General features: G+C 40.6%; 2 protein-coding genes across 4 annotated transcripts; both read right to left on the minus strand.

Moving 5' to 3' along the window:
* Positions 1-701: 701 nt before the first annotated feature.
* Positions 702-12,446, minus strand: RPF2 (ribosome production factor 2 homolog). The gene is made up of 10 exons (XM_085056158.1): positions 12,235-12,446; positions 10,903-11,035; positions 10,068-10,105; positions 9,325-9,364; positions 7,414-7,495; positions 7,245-7,321; positions 6,830-6,929; positions 2,518-2,620; positions 1,407-1,551; positions 702-1,104 (listed from the first exon to the last, which is right to left on the minus strand). The coding sequence occupies exons 1-10, from the start codon at positions 12,255-12,257 to the stop codon at positions 925-927; spliced, it is 921 nt and encodes a 306-aa protein (XP_084912284.1). The 5' UTR covers positions 12,258-12,446; the 3' UTR covers positions 702-924.
* Positions 12,447-13,131: 685 nt separating this feature from the next.
* On the minus strand, positions 13,132-20,042 carry GTF3C6 (general transcription factor IIIC subunit 6). Of its 3 annotated transcripts, none has more exons than XM_085056161.1 (7): positions 19,959-20,042; positions 18,979-19,059; positions 16,577-16,640; positions 15,994-16,038; positions 15,746-15,856; positions 14,765-14,907; positions 13,132-13,355 (listed from the first exon to the last, which is right to left on the minus strand). In XM_085056161.1, the coding sequence occupies exons 1-7, from the start codon at positions 20,022-20,024 to the stop codon at positions 13,338-13,340; spliced, it is 528 nt and encodes a 175-aa protein (XP_084912287.1). In that variant the 5' UTR covers positions 20,025-20,042; the 3' UTR covers positions 13,132-13,337. The 3 variants fall into 3 exon arrangements, with proteins under 3 accessions (XP_084912287.1, XP_084912286.1, XP_084912285.1); XM_085056160.1 differs by lacking the exon at positions 13,132-13,355 and adding an exon at positions 14,268-14,675; XM_085056159.1 differs by lacking the exon at positions 13,132-13,355 and having other exon boundaries at positions 14,268-14,907.
* Between the last annotated feature and the right edge of the window lie 218 nt (positions 20,043-20,260).

Below are 20,260 nucleotides of genomic sequence, written 5' to 3' on the forward strand. Positions count from 1 at the left end.
TGCAACAGTCAAAAGCAAAGCCTGGCCATCACACATGTATTGAGTTCACACTTTAGAAAATGGTTTAAAATTTATTGAGTGTTGCAGTTGTGCAAAATCTGAAATACATAAACGATAAATGAACAGAGAAGTTGTGTATATTATACACATACAATGCTCTGGTCCTGCACAGAATTTGTAAGAAGAACTGACTGATCAAGGGCTCCCAACATAAGTGCAATAAAACTAAAGTTTCTGGGGGAAGGGAACCTCATTCCATCACACTCCAACCAGTTTGATGCCAGCAAGAGATGCCCAAAACCTTGAGAGGGATTGAAGGTCAACAGGAGAGCACCCAAAGGGCAGCACAGAGGAATTTCAGCCTCTCTCACCAGTAAGTCACCTCATTGGAGACACAATTTAAGTACCTCTATGCTGAAAGAACGAAGCAGGGGGCATATTAGAAAGAAATTCTCCCATGTGTGAGTGGTGAGGCACTGGAACAGGTTGGCCAAAGAAGCTGTGGATGCCCTGTCCCTGAAGTGTTCAAGACCAGGTTGGATGGGACCTTGAGCAGCCTGGTCTAGCAGAAGGTGTCTCTGCTCTTGGCAAGGGGGTTGGAACCAGATGATCTTTCAAGTCTCTTCCAATCCACTCTGTGAAACTGTTTAGTCACCTGTTTGACTCATATATTTGCTGTGACCAAGAAACAAATACCCAGCTTTGTAAAACTAAGCAAGTTATATCATATTTTTTATTTTAAATAACCAAGTTCCATGTTAAAGCTCAACACCCCAGTGTTCCCCTTAAAATGACCAATTATTAAAAAGACTTTTTTTACAAAACTAAAGCTAACAGCAGCTCAATCTTTTATGCCTGACAATTTATATTACAACATGTATTCTAAATTTGAAGGCATACAGTTTTCAAAGCTGTCTGAAACTATCATGCTGATTTTGACTTTTTGGGAGTGGGCCCACCATCTTCAGCTGACTTCTCTGTTGGCCTCTTTTTTAACCCTTTCATTTTCCGTGTCTGCAGTTTACTAAGATCTTGCTTCTGCATGTGGATTCGACCATAAGTTGTACCAAACACATCGTGGGAAATATTCTTTTTCTTCTTAGGCTGCAAGGGAAGAACAATTTCAATATTTCTGAGTACATTGCCAGGAGCTCTGGTGAGAATCAAGTGCCCAAAAGCAAGGCCTCGTACATTGGCTGGAGTTCAGAGACCAAGATTTGTGCTGTGTATTTTATGTGCTTCCAGAGGAGAGTCTGGATGCCAGCTGACCACCACAGAAGTGCTGTGGCCCCAGGAATGTCAGTTGACAGTAAGCTCTGGTCAAATAATACACAACAAGTTATACTTCAGCTTTTGCTCTTCTTCACACATAGAACTGAAAGCAATGCACTTTCCAAGGTACATACCTTCAGGCCTTTCGGTTGTTTCAAAGCCAGCTTATAAAGGTCATCTGAAGCTAAATGTGTTCTCCTCATAACCAGATCTAATGAAGGTCCCATTTCTTCCAGTTCAATCCTGGGTATTTTACAGCCAGATTTCTTCAGAAGCACTCTAGGAGGAGAAAACCAACCAAAATCAACATTGTCCCCTGTGTTAGAGATTTATGCATTTTCCTTAAGGACAGGTTCAATCCTGTAGTTCAAAAAATAGCATTTAAATCAACTGCTACCACTAACTCTATTATTAGGAAAGGCATCCATCAATAATAAATTATAATATATTAAATCAGTCCCATTACAATTTGAACACATCCAAAATATGACCTAATTTAATTTTTTTATTTCTTTGAACAAGACCAGTATAAAATCAGTATCACTTTTAGAATTCAGCCCCATTACCCTGAAAGCCATATCACTTCTCAAATTCAAAATAGCATCCTAGGTATTATCAGACATGAAAAATATTTACCATAAGTTACAGCAAAATAACCTGAGCACTATCTGAGAAAGTGTTTTGTGTTTTTGTTTTTAGAGTGAGGCTGATTAAAATGATTTTGTATTAAGAGAAATCAAAATCACATGGAATATGAGCTATGAATGTTCACAGCCTCCTAAGGCAGGGAGTGAACTGTGAGGGTGAACACCCATGCAAGAAGAAAGATCACCTTGTCCTGCCTTTTCCCGGTTTTCCCCCTGCATCTCTGTCTGCAGCCTATCCCCTGCTGCTCTCTGGCAAACACCTAAGTGATGTTTCATCCTAGAAATCAGCCTGAGAACAGACTAAGTCCATGAAGTCTAAGACTACTCAGAATTCACTGAGTTAATTCACACCACCTTACTAATCCAGCCATATGGAAGAGCAATCCTCTGAGCTAAGAAGAGCTCAGCAAGGAAAGAGGCAGCAGACTTAGGGCTCAAGTGTTTTTCTGCTGCGGTACAAGTTACACTGGAGCACCTCTGCACATTGCATGTTCTGAATGCAACTCAAGCCAGCTCAGTTTCACAACTACAGATTAAATTTGGGGAAAAGTTGACAAGTGTACCAAACCTCAAACAAACAGATAAAACACATACTCACTTGTAGCTTCTCATGTAAATTTTCCCATCTACAGCTGTGAAATGCAGAACATACTCTAAACCGGCCAGACGAATATTGGGCACAGTAGGACCTCTGAAGAAATCTGAGAGAGTATTTAAAAGGAAAAAAAAAAACCCACCAGGTTTCTTGGATGAAAATAAAACCAACAGATGCCTATAACAAATTGGTTTATTTCAAAAGGGACCCACATCACATCACTGATGTGAGCACCTTTCCTATAAAGGTATTTTTCCTGCATATAACTAAGCAAGGCTATACATGGGAGGGCTCTAGAAAAGCTGAAATGTTCAATAGGAATCTCACAAAATAGAGACTACTTAAAACTGAAGCTTGGCCAAAACACAGGACAGAAACTTAACATTGCACATGTTAGCATGCTCTGGTGAATCCAAATGTGTGTAGAAATTCTGACAGGAATACAACAACTTTCCAAAATTAATTTGGCAGCAATATACATGCTACCTATATATACACTTCCTATATATAAGTGCATGGAAAGGAGCAAATACACTTTCAGAGCAGTAACTTATTAAGCTAATTGGAATAATTGAATTGTCTATTATTTTAAATATTCATCTCTGAAATCAGAGGGAAAAATATTATCTTATTTGGTGTTTAGGCCAGTCAATGCTCAAACACAGATCAGAGAAGCCATTTTCTCAGTTATCTGTTTAAAGACATCATTGAAACCTGATACTTAAATGTTAATCATAGCCAGATTTGGAAGACTAGAAAGAGGGATCAAAACCAGCACACAGCAGATCAAAACTGCCTATTTTCCACTTTTACCTACATTTTCTCTCTCTGTGACTTTGAGAAAAAATTTAGCTGTATCATTTCTTTCCTACCTCCCTCACAACAAGTTACCTCTATCCTCTAGGTAAAGCAATATTTGTCATTATGTCTAATGTTTTCTCTATTAATACACAACACATCTAAGAAAATAAGACACTTCAAATACTTGCTCAGTTTGCAAAGAGAACACTGAAATACAGGTTGAATACAAAATGAGCTGCCTCTAGCAAGGTTCTTATATCATGCTATGAAAATATACTGTGCAATCAGAGAGCCTGCAAAGAGCACAGCAATCTGTCCAACATATGCAGAGGGTAGAGAAAGAATGTGACCTTGACCAAGGGAACAAGGTGTTCTAATAAATGTGACAGGGCAATGCTGAAACATAGAAGAACTGCTAATAAATGCAAAACACATATCTCTTTCCCACTCTGTCCTGTTTCCAGATCCCTTGGCTACTTGTCTTTTCCTTCACTACCTTTTTGCAAGAGTATCAGAACTGGAGTGACATCCAAAACAGTTTTGCTGGCAAGTATCACCTGCAGTCAGCCCAGGAAACTTCCTTGGTCAATTAAATACTCTCTTCTTCTTTTGAGTCTAACTTGTAGTTAGAGGAAAAGTTGCAAATAAAACATTTTATTCACTTTTTTTTTTCCCCTTCCATTAGTTCTGTGCAGGTACACAAGCTACATTCACAGTGGTTTTATTGGCAACACCTTCCTTTCATATTTTCCTGTGGCATCACACATCTTTTACCCACAGGATGATCTCTTCCAATAAACGCAGGTGGTCAGGAATTTGTTTCCTGGCAACACTGAACAGTGCAGAAACCTTACACTTCAGTGTACCCAGAGTTGAAGTTTTTTTAATGTACTCTTAATTTACAACTCTTGCTTTGCTTGGACTAGAGACTTGCTTTCTCCTTTCTTTCTATTCCTAGTTCTCTCTCCCCCTTGTCCTCAAACATGTTTCCAGAATGTCTAATATACTCTTCCCTACAGAGAGCTTCTCAGGACTTTTCTATTTCCAGATAAAATTCCTAAGTTAATATTGGAATGTAAGTCTTTCTGTATCAATTAATATCCAAAAGCTGGTAACACTGTAATCTATGTAGCTATGGTTAGAAGGCGTGCAGTTCAAACTGTATCCCAGACATTTCCCAGCCATCCTTTCCTGGCCAGAAAAAGCCCTCAAATCTTTTCAAACACTCAAAAAGAGTCTGTGTGAGGAAGGCTATTTGAAGAACAATCTAAAATTGCAGAGATCTTCTGCAAAGCAACATTTTAGAAAGTAGCAACATTTTAGAAAGTGCAAGCCCTATAGTGCCTGGCCATTTTTAGGATAAAATAGATGTGCAATAACAGAACTAACAAGCAGGCAGCATTGTAAGAGCTGAAACATCTTATAGGTGCAGGCATCAAAAGTTATTAGAAATTCATGAACTGCATCTCAAGACTTGTATCATAAATGAACTCCTACACTACCACACTGGAGGGCAATGAAAACCAAAAGAGAAGGAATGGGATATCTTTGTCTTCCAGGTCTCCAGAGAAAATCTCCAAAGAAAATACGTCATTTATTTCTCCTAAACAGCTTCTTCCACTTCACAGTTTAACCAGACTATAGCATTTGAAGACATGAAGACAATAACTCACCCTTGCCCTCAATTTTACAAAGAAACTGCTGTTAAGATGATTGTCCAAACATGCAGAAGCCCTTTTGATATCACAAAACTCAATGAAAGCTTGGTTGTTCCTCAGTATCACTGGCCTCACACTGCTTTGGCAACAAGAAGTTGTCAGCTATCTAATATTCCCTCTGGGACCCCAACAATACTGGTACAGCAACAAAATATTTGCGGCTGTTGTTATAAAGACATTCTTCTATCTTTCTTAGCAAGAGTAGCAGCTTAAAGATGCTGTCTTTTGCAGAAATGGAACAAAGCACTTCTTCCTTATCAGTTAAGGGCAGTTTTGAAGCAGCTCAGATTAATACCGAAACGATTTAAATTGGTTAGTGATACCTTCAAGTCTTTACTCTCCTTAACCTTTTTCCTTGTCTACTGTTTTGCATTTGGGTATTTCACAGAAGTCAGCAGAACAATTAAGAGTACTTGGCATATGTTCAAGAAGAAAGATAAATTATGGACTACGTTTGACTGCCGAGTCATTAATGGCAAATAAAGAGGAGAGGAGAAAAGACAGGAATACCAAGAGCAATAGGAAGGACTAGTCATTTACTTGGCAACTATGTTACTATGCATGTCTCCCATTTCAGCTGTGTGATTGTGGGCTGCACGAGCACATCTGGATGCCCATCACTGTGCAGATGCCCCAACAAGATACACTTCAGAAAATAAATTCACCTGCTTCCTGCAGTGTAAATATTCATTTACAGTGACACAAACACAAAGCAGTAAAACTCACTTATCTTCTTATTCAATCACCTTCAAAGATTATAAGCTCAGTTATCACCCTTTCATCCTACCCCAAAAACCACTCAGCTGTATTGAGAGGATGAAAATTTACTCCTCTCCTGCTCCCTTTCAGTTTCATTCCAGATGAAACATCTTGCTTTACGGAATGATACTAAGGAAAAAAATACTCACTTTTAGGGTCTGTTTCTAAAGAGCAATCATTTACCCCTTTACCTAGAAACCCAAAAATGGAACTGAAAGAACAAGACTGTTCTTATTGGGCCAGGTTCAATATTTTACCACAGCTTAAAAAGGAAAAAAAAGTAATCTACTTTTAAGAAAACTATTAAAAAGAAAAAGCATACCATCATAGTTTACCAGATCTAGTCCTACCAAGCAAGATGCATTTTTAAGTATCAAGAGACACAGTATCCTATGACTTCTATGACTGGAAAAGCTAGAATGTGCTTTATCTTCCAGAGCCTCCAATCTCAAGTTAGTAAAAAACTTCATGCCAGTTTGTTTCCTAAGCTCCAAGCCTGCCTTAAAGTTAGGGCACAACTGTTATCTACAGCTGATTTCTACTGTACCTGTTCCTTCCAAGCACTCTAAGCAACAGCATGCCTGTTAGAATTGGTGGAACTTCCAACACAAAATGCTTTCATTACCGAAACAGAAGCTGAATTATACTGATTTGACTTTTCTGTAAGAAAAATATCCCACTTTCAGAACCTAAACTACTAATTTCAATTTAGATACTTCAAACCACTACTTGGTTAGAAAAGTGATGACCCAGATGGCCAAGACATTTTAGAAAATGACAGTTTTCCCACAAAGTAATGAATTCTAGTGAACATGAAATTTCATCTTCAGAGTCTTTTGGGACAGTGTTTTTTTCCTCCTTTGAATAGTCATCATGATTAGTTTAATTTGATGTGACATGAAACCTACAAGTGCTCATCCTTTATTTCTTTCAGTGCAGAACATAGGCAAACATTCATTAACAAACTAGCTTTTCCCAACACATCATATTACTACAGATCTGTGCAATCCTACTGCCCAAAAAATCAAAATACTGACCAATAAGAAGGCTCTTCAGTCTTCTGTATTCTTCATTCACATCAAACATGTCACCAGCAAATATCAACATAGGTTTTGTTCCCTCAGGACATTTACTGTTCTGTGGAATAAGAATTTTAAAACAACAAAAATTCAGACAGCATCGGGGAACATATTACTGATTGAATAGGTGGCCAGCCATTCTACACCAAATTAAAAACTACTGTGACCTGTGATTAATATGGACAGAATAGACCAACCAAGATAAATAAAAAAGCAGAGCATCAAATTAACGATCTGGAGTACACAAATTACCAATCCTCTCATAGTGCACGAAATACCTTTTTAAACAATTCACTTCAGAAAACAGGGAAAAAATGCACTAAAAGAATCCACCAGTAGGTGTCACTGAAACACTGAATTAGCGATTCCTTACTTTGACATCTTTTAGGGATACAAACTTCTCAATGCCCAGCTCGATCATGTCTAGCACGTGATAGTCAAACATGCGACCTGTGAGAATGAAAAAAAGAAAATCCAGCTATTTAAATTTCACTGAAAACTACACTTATCATCCCAATAAAAACCCAAGTGAGACTTATTACCTATTATCAGGTTGTTCGGTCGCTTCTTGTTATGAGAGCCAAAGAGAAATAGAGAACAATCTGATTTCTTTGAAAAAAATTCCTGCAATTGAGGAAAAGAATAAATCTAGTGAGTTCCAATTCTCAGGGTTTAAAATATTCTGCAAAGGTATATGGCACAAACACGTGAGTTTAGGAGCTGCTTAATGAGAAGATCAACTGCACTTAACAGAAGAGTTTTGAGCATGTCATGAGTGTTTTTCAGCACTTACACTAAAATTGACAGCTGGATTCAAGATTCAAATAATTTCTTTTTTTATTTCCCATTGCATCTTAGAAGTCAAGTCAGGCAATTTTTTCTTGCCATTTTATCTATAACACCTTTTCTTACGATTCCTCGTTATTTGCTTTTACACAAAATATGTTCAACCATTTCTCCTTGCCTGATGAGTAACTATTTGCAACTTAGCTGCCATTGTAATGCCTCATTTTACTTTCCCAACTAAGCTTTATGCAGCATATTAGCTTTGTCTGACAGCTTCTGAACAACCACTTAATTCCCTCAACAGCAAGTCTAAGAACATCTGCAAATCTCCAACATTCTCACATTTGCACGAGAGTCCTACTACAGAGCAACTTCATGTCAATTTATTATTTAGGACTAAGATGCTACTTAAAACCAAGCCAGTAGAGACTACCACAGACAAGATGTTTTATCCAGGAGGAATAGATTAGAGAACCTATTATGGTACCATGTCCAGAGCCAACATTACAGCAGTTCTTTCTAAAGATGTCCAGCTCCAAAGTCTTGTAATGCACTTCTGCCTCCCAAGGCAGATCCTCATTTTGTGTATCCACAGTGGTTCCATGATATACACACACACACTACTTATCCAGTGCTTCCCACAAGCATATACCTGCACTTGGCAGTTGTGAAGCACAGAAGGACACCTCATCTCCCACCCCTGCAAGAGCAGCAGCTCAGAGAGGACATTGCAGCTCTGCCCCACGGGAGGTCAGAGAGACACCTGGAGAGGCTGGATTTATTGCATGTACAAATAACACAGCTCAGCACCGAGTTCTGTCACCAGATTCCTGAAAAAATGCTGACTCTAGACAGGCCAAGAACAGACCAGAGGGGACTCCCCTAGAAACAGCTCTGTTAATCACTGTGTGTTAATATGTGTACACTCTCTAATAACTGTATATTTTATTAAAAAGATGCAAAAAACTTAAATGCCTCAAATGTGTCCTGCATCTACTGAACCAACACATACATTGTGAAATTGCCCTTTTAAAAAAATGCCTCCAGCCAGTTAGCCAGGACTGCTGCTAAATGACTGAAAGGGGCTTGGTGAGCTTTTCCACCAGCTCCCTAAGTACCCTTGATGGATCCCACGCAGCCCCATAGACATGTGTGTCTAAGTGTTGTAGCAAGTCATCAACCATTCCTTCCTGGATTATGGGGACTTCATTCTGCTCCCTGTCCCTATCTTCCAGCTCAGGGGGGTCTGAGTACCCAGAGAGCAACTGATGTTGCTATTATAGAGTAAGGCAAAGAAGGTATTAAGCACCTCAGCCTTTTCCTCATCCTTTGGCCCTGTATTTCCCTCTGCATCCAGTAAAGGATGGAGATTCTCCTTAGCCCTCATTTTGTTGGTGATGTATTTGCAAAAACTTTTTTTATTGTGTTTTATGGCAGTAACCAGATTAAGTTCTAGTTGGGTTTGGGCCCTTCTAATTTCCCCCCTGAGTAAACCCTCACAACATCTCTGTGATCCTCCTGGGTGGCCTGCCTCTTACAAAGGTGAAATACTCTCTTTTTACCCCTGAGTCCCAACCAAGCTCTGTTCTTCCCTGATGGTTCATCTTTTAGCATACAAGGATAGCCTGCTCAAAAATGTCATAAGAAAAACCATTGTTTATACTTACCAATGATGTTTGGTCCTCAAAAGGCCTGGTAATATTTTTCCTTAGAAGAGGGGGAAAAACAAGTTAAAAGCAAAAAACAAACAAACAAACAAACAAACCAACCAAAAAAAAAACCAAACAAAAAAGACCAAACCAAAAAGCCAAAACAAAACAAAAAAACCCAAAAAAACCCAAAACAGGTCGAGATAGCCACTTCTAATTAGTTCTCTGATAATAAAAAGTTCTGCATTCTACTGGAAACTCCAGCAACAGAGCTTCAGTCTAAGTTCATGCCACAAATCATATTAATACAGCCAGGAATGCCTTTGTGCCACCATTGCCATTCTAAGTACTTTCCTCCACATTTCCTGTCTCCTGGGGCCTGACTTTCAGAATACCACTACCACTACCAGCACCAGTGACACTGTATGAATAACTGCCTTTGCCTGTTCATTCACTGTTAAATTAAGCTATTACAATTGTCTCTGCACTGCATTCATACAGATACTGGGTTCCCATTTTGAGCAAGTCTTAGAGCTGAATCCTGCTCTGGACCACCTGCCACAGTGCAGGACTCAGCACCAACGCTGATCACACGTAGCTTGTTTCCAGTCTATTGAAAATTATGATCAATCAGTCATCTTCTGCAGCCCTGGTCATTGTTTAAGTCCCCATGCTAGCCAGCATTTCTATCAATGCTCTGAAATTACCAAGAGCTGTCTGTTTGTCAGAAGACTCAAAGATGTCAAAGTGAGATCACTTACCTTTTATACAGAACAGCAAAAGGCTTCTTCACAGCGTACTGCAAAACACAAAGTTATACATGTGTCATCTCTAAAACATGCACAGCACTGTTGTTTCTATATCACTACAACTGACAGGAGCACATGAAACAGTAACAGTGCAGATCAGTCTAGAATAAGGTGCCTCAAAAGGCCTGCTCACAATCAAACCTGTCAAGCTGGTAACAATCTTGTTTCCAAATTAATTACAGAAGGAATTATTTGTAGAAACTAAGAAATAACAAAATAACTGAGAAACAGCTGAAATCAAAGCCATGTAATACAATCCCTCTGCTTCTAAGGGGCATGAGGAAAAACAGGGAGAAAACAATAACTTGATTATCACAAGCATAAAACAGTAGGAAAACAACAAAGCAAAGAGAAAAAAACAGTGTAGGAACAGCCACAATATTTTCAGCTACAGAGTTAGGAGACAGGATTGGTAGCTTAAAGTTTTAGAAGATGCTGAGAGCTCCATATCAATACACACAGTCAGTTTACAGGATTCTGGGACATGTCTTAGCTGTGTGATACAGTCCCAGTTCTGTACCTAATCCTCTTGTTTTTAAATGGACTTAGCAACACTTCACCTTATATACTGGACAATTGTGGAAAAATAAGAGAGCAAGCTCAAAACCTCTGGCAAAGAAGAAACTGGAAGAAAATCCCCATTAAGAAGTAGGTAATGACACCTTAGGAGTAGTGGTCAATCTGAGATCTGGGGTACAGGGAGAGGATAAAAATACTGATAGTACAGCAGACAGAGTAAACTGTAAGGAATAGAGAGGATGGTTGCATGCTATGTCCAACAACTTACAATGTCTTTCAGCACTTCTGTCACTGTTAAGTTTGCATTTCCTCCTCGTATGAGCATAGCATTTTTTGTATTTTCATTTAGCTTGGGTTCTCTCTTCTCAAGAAATCTTTTTGCTCTTTTGGTTTTAGGCTTTCTGTAACAATAAATTAACAGTTAAAAACTTAATATACATAATGAGACCTAACACTGCAGAAAACAGTGATGAAATGAAACCAAACAAGAATTGGAACAAACTGTGTTCAACTAACTTGTTTCAACGACTCAAACTAATCCCAACCTGCAGAATTACGATCAATGCCAGAAGCCCTGTCTCAGGTGAATGTGTTTTACTGCCACTCCTTTTCCTCTCTGTCCCCTCAAATTTTCAAACATAATTTTCCAGTCTCGTGTTTTGAATTTTTTGCTAATTTAGAGCTCAACCTATACTACAATTCCCAGCCTACTGACAAGCTGAAGGCTTCCCTTCACACTGGCTCCCTCCCCAAGCCAGAAACTTGCTTATGAGAAGAAAACAAAGTTCCTCAAGGACCACGAATGGCACCCAAACTAAAAGCACAAGTACAGCACATCTGTTGTCAGGAACCAGCAGCAGTAAGTTGCCAGCAGCACTGGGCACTATCCAGGTGAAACACCCCAGCCTTCACAGGGGCACAGAGCAGTGGCACATCAGTGGCTACACGGCTTAAGAACTACAGTTCTCCACTAGATTATCTTTTCAGTAAAGCATTATTTTTAGTTTCTTTTTTAAAACAAACAGCACCCCCACACAGAGAGGTATGACAGAATCGTCAGGGTTGGAAGACACCTCTGGAGATGATCGAGTCCAACCCCCCTGCCAAGGCAGGGTCACCTGGAGCAGGTGACACAGCAATGCGTCCAGGAGGGTTTGGAAGATCTCCAGAAGGGAGACTCCACAAGCTCCCCGGGCAGCCTGCTGCAGTGCCCTGCCACGCTCCAGGCCAAAAAGTTCTGCCTCACGCTTAGGTGGGACTCCTTGTGCTTTGGTTTACAGCCATTGCTCCGCGTCCTGTCGCGGGGATCACTGAAACTCCAGAGACGAAGAGAATTCTCTGAGGTGTACGGAAACACACAAATTCAACACCAGCTGGTCACCACGGCTCTTTTAAGCCACCAACGGAGTAAAGCCTGTTTGGCCACCACTAAAAAGACGGCAGCGCTTGGTTTTCCTTTTCCCAGCACGTTTTCCACCAGGCTTTTCTCCCTGCCGGCTCCCCCCCTGCAGCCCTCCCGTGGCGTTCCCGGTGCGGGGCTCCCCGGTGCGGGGCTCCCCGGTGCGGGGCTCCCCGGTGCGGGGCTCGCCGGTACACTCACACGACTCGGTCCAGCGCATCCATCGCTGTCCCCACGCGCGGAGCATGTGCGGGAGGATGTCCCGCTCGCCGTCACATCCGCCCGGAGAGCGCGGCACGGCGCATGCGCGGGGCGCGGCGGGCAGGGCGCTCTGCCGGCTGTACATCGCTGTCGCCCGTGGCGAAGGGCTGCGGGGCAGTCCGTACGGAGAGCGGCTGAGGACACTGGCTCTGCTCCGCCTGGAGCTGAGCACACCCGGGGAGGCCTCCCTGCAGCCTGCAGCTTCCTCCTGACGGGGAAGAGGGGTGGCGGACACCGAGCTCTTCTCTCTGGTGACCAGTGACAGGAGCTGAGGGAATGGCCTGAAGTTGTGCCGCGGGGTGTAGGTTGGATGTTAGAAAAAGGTTCTTGACCCAGAGGTTGTATGGTTGCAAAAGTTAGGGTTAATAATGATAGAAACAAAAGCTCAACAATTAGAAATGACATTTAAAATATTAAACCCCCAACATTATTATGAATAGACTTGTGATTTATGATATACGTACAATTTAAAAAAAAAATAATACTGATTTTTAGATGAACAAGAATGAAGAAACAGCTTCAGGATACCACTGAGAGAGAAGGCTGAGAAGGCCAGAAAGCAATTCTGCTGGCATGCTCCTTGTACCTAAGGAAAAAAATCTCACATACATAGCGACAGACTAAGCAGTCAGTGAACAAAACATAAGGGAGAGTTGCTGTGTTTGCATTCTGGCAGAGAACTCTTGGAGCACCTCTCTGTTCTCAGTGGCTGAAGCAGCCAAAGCAAGAGCTCGACCTCCCACCCCCCAGCCCTCTCTGCTGCACACCAAGTGTGCCACAAACATTCCCCTGGCAGAAAAGATAATGTGTGTTCCCAGGATCATTATTCCAGTTATAATTGTCCCCTAGCTATCAGCACCACACAACTCAAGTGTGAATGATGATGTTTTTAAACTTCCACGGTTGCAGTTAAATCCAGAGGGATGGCTGAGCGGTCTCACTGAAACCTCAAATGTAGACAACAACCATGTGGAAGATCCACACCCAGGCTGGAGGCACACAGAACATGCTCCCTCTTCTTCCTCTCCCTGCCTCCCTTTCCCCTAGGATTCAAGTCGCTTCTACACAGAGAAAAAAAAAAGAGAAGAAACGGATTGATGGTTTGAAACTGTTGCAGTTTTAATGACTTTTTACTGATCCTGCGCTGTGAACAACACTGTGGGTGAGCTTCTCCTCTGATCATTAGTAATTAAAGTATTACATAATTATGCTGGAATTAATTAGGTATTCCCCTCATCACAGCACTGTTGCAGTTAGACTGTTTTGAGGGAGGCAGAGAAAGGTAGGAAGGAAGGTAGGTCAGGGAGAAAATGTTTTATGTTTAAAAAAAATGTTATGCTTTTAAAATCATTATCCTGAGTGCACCACACACTCAACTGTGATATAGAACACTGTGTGGCAGTATAAATGATGTAGCAGTATCAACCCACAGGCTAGTGAGGCACCACAATACGATCACATGGAACAGTTTGGAAACCACTGATGTGTGGGTACAGGATCTTAAGTATAAAACCCTTCAGAAAAATGCCAGAGAGGAAGATTAGAGGCAAGAAGTTACTGTGAGGAAAAAGGGGGTGACCACGCTACCTTTTGTGTAACACACATTATATTATACAGAAAATTGGGGAAGGAGAGTGACAGATTCTATGACCTAGATTTCACTTGCTGACAAGTTTGCAGGGGTTTTCAAGACTTGAGTGGACAAAGCCCTGAGCAACGTGCCCTGAATTCAGTGTTGACCCTATTTTATATAAGAAGTTAGATGAGAGACCTCCTAAAGTTGCTTCCCACATGGAAGATTTCTAAGCTCTATCAATGAGACAAAGGACACTAGGGAGAATCCAAACTAAGCAATTTGATGAGTATTCAAACAGCCAATAAAAGCCACACTTATTTGATTTGTTTTCTTTCAGTAACTGCAGTACAAGTGCAGGCATAGTATGCAGCTGAATATAACACACAAAGTGAAGCTATACTTGAAAAATTCAGGACTTTATTTTAAACAATGATTTTTTTCTTTTTACAAAACGTTCAGACTGTACAATACATCAACTTTTTTCTAATGTAGGAGTTTCTTTTAATTATGTAACCATTTCCACTTGTTCAGTTTTGAGGTAGGGATACATACTTTTCCAGTCAGTAATTTAAAAACCACTTAAGCCCTTCCCCCCATAATTCAAACACAAAAGCAATGCACAAGAACATAATGTCTGTTTTTCCACTATTAGTTTTTCAGATATAGTGGAAATCATGTCATGGCCTATAAAAGTTGGCCCATTAATTCCATGAAGAAATCATGAAAAGATCAGTGTTGATATCACGGAGGTACATCCTCTACGGCAGCATTTCCAGAAGGAAATTCTTCTGCCCCTGAAGCAGAGCTGTCAGGCAGAGGAATAGAGGAATCTATTTCCAAGGTGTGCTGCTTTTCCAGGTCACAATTCATGTTAGAATTTTCTTTGCCACTCACTTCTTCCTCTGACTCTTCAGGCAATTTGTCTTGGGCCTGAGCTGACTCCTCAGGATCATCCTTTTCATGTAGAAAACTGCAAATCATATTAGGCCTGCTGTAGGAAAAATCTCTGTCCTTGATCTGTAACCACTCTACTCCACCTGATGCAAAGAAGGAAAATTCTATTAGTGACAAAAGGAGTTAAGAGTTACCAGCCGTTTTTTTCTTAGTTTAAGGTCACTGCTATTAAGGCTAAGCCTGACCAAGATCTAAGTAAAAGAACCACTTCAGATACAAATATGTGCATGTCCCTCTCCTATTACTTTTCACATGCCCATTTACTACTTTTCATAGTGAGAAATACAGTGCATGACTAAAATACTGCTATATATAGTAGGATACTCAGTGTTTGACTATGTAAAAGTACTGACTTTTGTACAGAAAATAAATGAAGCAAACTTGTGAACACTGAGTTCTACCTACAGAATGAAAATCAATATGAATGGTCTTCTAGGTATGTCTTTGCAAGTAAGTTAAATTCATCTCCATTGAACTGTAAATTCAGTAAATACAGTTCAGCTCTAGTACATACAGCATGGAACTTCTTACTAAGGATATTATAGCTTTTCAACAATTACAGAGATTTAAAAAGTCATTAGAAAAACTGATGGAAGTAGGAAAAAACAAAATCAACAAAGAACTACAAAACAGCACTTCTGATTTCAAAACTTTTAGATGACAGAAGAACATACCAGGGAGCATCAGCATATGTTTGCCCTGCTCTTACACTTCTCTGTGGGAATCTCCTACCAGCCATTTCTGGAAGTAGCACTGGTCAGACATGTATTTAAATTTTCTTATTGAAATATACACATTTGGTGCCTAAAGAAGAAAGTTCCTTTAACTTCCTGCATGCTCTTGAATCAAAGACTTAATAGAGGCTGACACTCCCAAGCATAATCCACCCATGTCCACATGCATAAGAGCAAAAGCACTCACCAACATTCTCTTCTCCTTCCTTCTTTTCTGTCAGAAGGGTCCGTGTCATGTTCAGCTTCTTCACTGTGTGGCACTTGTATTTCAGCTGTACCTTTTGGTTGCCTTCTGCATCTATTAAGAAGAGAGGAGAAAAAACAATACACAAACCCCAACTGTTATAGTGAATTCCACTATCAACTGAAATGAGATAAATATTTTTAACCTCCCTGGCTACCAAAATGAACAGACTATTGAACCACAATAATCACCTTGCTCTGTGTTTTCTTCAAAAAGCACACAGGTTCCCAAGGTATCTAGGAAAAACAAAGTGAGAAAATTTTAGAGACTAAATTACATCAGCTGCAGATACTGTGCCCAATGGCCCAGCTCTGGGAATGTTCTAATTTCCATCCTGGCACTGGAAAGGAACTCAGGAACAGAGAAGAGTATCACAGTCATTGGAAGCCACTACAAGGGAGGATTCCAGACCATTTTCTTCCAGACCAGTGTTGTCACCACAGGGCAAAAGAGAGAATTACAGATTGCACATGTCAGTCCTGTTTACATGGGAGACAACAAGCACTTTAAGGCATTTTATATCCCACATTTTTGTCTGCAGTAATACTAGCTGGTGAACTCCCCAAGTCAGCTTCCAGGCATACTTTCCTGGAAGTACCATTGGTGCATTGTTAATTTAGCAGTGAACTCAGACTGCTGCTGCTCTACGTGGTGTAATACAACTACTCACAATTTCAGCATCTCACAGGACCAATTGCAGTAAAACTACCTGATGTTAAGAAAGTTCCCTGGGTCACTTAGAAAAGCAGAGATTGTATTCACAAATTTTCCTACCTTCATATTCTCCTGCAAATACATATCTATCCACTTGTAAAATGGGCTTCTCTGTCTCTATTCCCTACAAAAAGACGAACAAAATTGCACAGATGTCAAGTCTGTATTAGCACAGATGAACTTCTCACTGTAAGACCAGCAAAGACAGACATAGCAGAATCCAGATGATATCAATTCCTCATCCTACATGTTATTTCAAGTATATTAAATACAAAAATATACCAGATAAAACTCTTTTAGTAATCAAAATAAAACCTACTATAGAACTGTATGGAAAATGCTCTAGTATGTTAAAAAAATTAGATCAGACTACAGCTAATGGTCTAAGTTACAGTAAAAATGCTATTATTTCCTCTAGGAAATTAATTTAACCTCCATTTCAAATTAACAATAATGTTAGTGTTTGCATGAAGGTGATGTTATTTTCTACACTTCAATTAATCCAAGCTCTGGAAAGAGGAAAAAGTTTCAAAAGCCTTTGGAAAACACACATGATGAGGAAGGCCAACATAAGGAATTCCATCAGCACCAGAAGTGCCACTGCTGGGTCACAGAAGCTTCTGTGATTACTGTGTGTCTACATTGTGAAGCAGTTGGAAATTGTTGCTATTTGATTTTTTAAAATAAAGAGTGGAAGAGTAGGGAAGCACTTCTATCAGCTCATTCCCTTCCTCTATAGCACAGGTTTTCCAAATACACAGGCCAGGATCCCATTATTTTTATACAAGATACACCTATATACTCTATTTTGATAAAAATAAATGTCTGAACAGAATACACTAATTAAGGCAAAATGACTTTGAATAGCACCTTATGAACATCAGAATTATCCAGGACATGAAGACAAACAGATGCTAAAAGTTTTGAAGGTGAGGCATTATGTGGTAAATTGCATAAAATGCAGAATATCACACAAGTTAATATGAATTTGTGCAATTTTCCTCTTGTATTTTTGAAACACAGAAATATCTAAGATCAACAAGATTTAAGCTCTGGGATTCTTTTTCTTCTGCATAAATTGAGAACACCAATAGCAATAAACTAACATATAGAACATATTTCTGTGGGATTTAGGGGGGGCTTGTGTTTTTTGGTGGTGGTGGTTGCTTGTTTTGGTTTTTTTTTTGCATAAGAAATTATTAAAAATAATAACACATCAGCACTAAACAATGGTATTAAGGGGTTTTTATATTTAAAATTTTATTTCTTTGGCTGATTTGCATTCCTTTTTAGACTATGCAGAATTGGAGACTGTCTTCCCGTTATGTGACCAGCATCACAGAAAACTTGCTGAACAGACTAACACAGAGCAGAATCATTAATTGTGGTTTCAACAACAGTTGTCCCTTACAAAATCTCAAGGAAAGTTTACTCTGTGGAGTGAACGCAAGTAGATTTGGATACAAGTAGACACAGTATGGATACTTTAAACTTTTTCTAGTAACATTATTTACAAGTGAATCTCAAAGCACAACATTTGAAAGAATCCCACCAGCCACACTGAAGCATCTGTAGCCATTTAGCCACCAGTAGTGACTCATACATGTAACAAATTTCAAGGGAATTAGGTCAGATCGTGGAAGCAAACCTGCTTATAAAAGCATAGCCATCCAAAGATGGGTATTTCACGAATTTTGATTGTATTTCTACTTCTGAGACATTCAGAATTGACTTTACCACTCACATATATTCTGGTCAGTGGCACACTCAGATGTTCTGTTCCATCTTTTCAGTCTATAATAAAGGTCTACTTGCAGAAAGTATGTGCAAATCAATAGTACTTGTACTATCTAAACAGCTCTCATAGTCCACATAGGTTTTTGAAGGGCAAATCAAATCTGTCCCATACAGATAAAGTGATTCAAAAACTCAAAAGGAAAAGGACAGGTAAACCAGATTCCTACCATAACCTCACAGTGAAGCAAACTACATCCAAAACTGTTTACCCAAAGCTTAATACCCAATTATCCTTTACAAGACTTGAACTTGCCAGGAAAAATCTGCAAAAAACCCCATTGTAAATACAGTACAAATCTGAAATATTTTGCTTTACCTGTCAGCTATATGCCGGTTATTTGAAAAAGGGTGATTAACAAAATTTTTTTAAAATGTGTGAAATACATAATTTTTAAAAAATTAACTTAGAGTTTAAAATAAGATAGTGGTCCAAGCTTATATATACTTCTGAAAAAGTTTCCTTATATTTACATAATAATATATTTTAAGTCTTCATGGCCTTTCTGAAACAGAGCCCACAACATGAAGCCAAATACAGCACACATAATTCTCTATCAAAGATGTGATCTAAATGTTAGTAATGCCAAGAAATTTTGAAGCAGCTTCAGTGCCTTTTTCACATCCGTAATGACTTACCCCTTTCCTATTGAGCTGTAATCACTCACCAAAATCTTGCACTTGTTTTCACATTTTTCTAAGAAGTCTGAATCAATAATTCCCGATAGCTCGACCATGACCAGTTGCTCCTACAAGAAAAGTTTGATTATGTACAGCTATAACAGATATATCTGAACTCAGGGGGAAAAAAAAAAGGCCCCTTAGAAAGCAATCCACACCAATAAGAACAGCATACAAAGACCCAGACTTTCAGGATAAACAGACCCCAAATCAGAGTTATGCTGCATTTTGTCAAGCGACAGAGCTCTTGTAAAACCCTGGGAAATGTAGTGACCCACTACTCCATAAGACACCTGCTTCACACCTGAATATTCTGGCCTTTCTTCTTAGCTAGGAATGGAGCTCTTTTTTCACTCTTGAAAAATGAGCATCAGTCTGGGTCTGGGGACACTTAACAGCACCTTCCACTACCTAAAGGGCCCTGCAAGAGAGCTGGAGAGGGACTTTTTACAAGGGCAAGTGGTGACAGGACAAGGGGTAACAGATTTGAGAGTGGGTTAAGGTTAGATACTGAAATTTTTATTAATGAAATTATTTTTTTTTACTGAGAGGGGGATGAGGCACTGGCACAGGTTGCCCAGAGAAGCTGCGGATGCTCCATCCCTGGAGGCGTCCCTGCCCATGGCAAGGGGCTGGAAGCGGATGATCTTTAAAGTCCCTTCCAACCCAAACCTTTCTCTGATTCTGTGATTTTATGGGCACAGGAAGCAACGGAAGCTGGAAGATCTCTTTCAGACCACGCCGTTTCCCAGGAAGCCCGAAGCAGAACAGCCAGAAGCACACAGCTCTGAGACGGGAGCGCTGCGGGTACAGAGAAACCCGCGGGCCGCACGGAAACGCGCTCGGTCCGTGCCCTGCCCACTCCCTGCCTGCCCCGCCGGGCCGGGCCTGCGGGCGCGACACGCCCCGCGGGGGTAGGACCCTTCCCCCAGGGCTGGGGAGCGCCCCGGTGTCGGCATCCACCAACCTCCACCTCGTCCTCCTCCGCTCCATCGCTCCTCCCGCCCTCGCCGCCCACCGCCGCCGCCGCCATGTCGCCAGCTCCCGCCCCGCGCCCGCCTCGGCGCGCACCACGTGAGGGCCGCGCCGCCATCTTAGAGCGGAGCGGCTCCGCCCCGCCGCCACAGCGCTGCTCCTCCCTCACGGCGCGCCGGCCTCCGCTCGGGGCTGGAAAACAGAAATAGGAGCTGCTTTTGGCGCTCCCGAGCTCTCTGCAAGTTTTTATTGAATCTTAGATGTTGTAGTGGAAAATGGGCATCCCTAAAATAT

Source organism: Lichenostomus cassidix, chromosome 3, assembly GCF_008360975.1.
Source record: "Lichenostomus cassidix isolate B80296 chromosome 3, HeHo_3.0, whole genome shotgun sequence".
In the NCBI taxonomy this organism is placed as follows: domain Eukaryota; kingdom Metazoa; phylum Chordata; class Aves; order Passeriformes; family Meliphagidae; genus Lichenostomus; species Lichenostomus cassidix.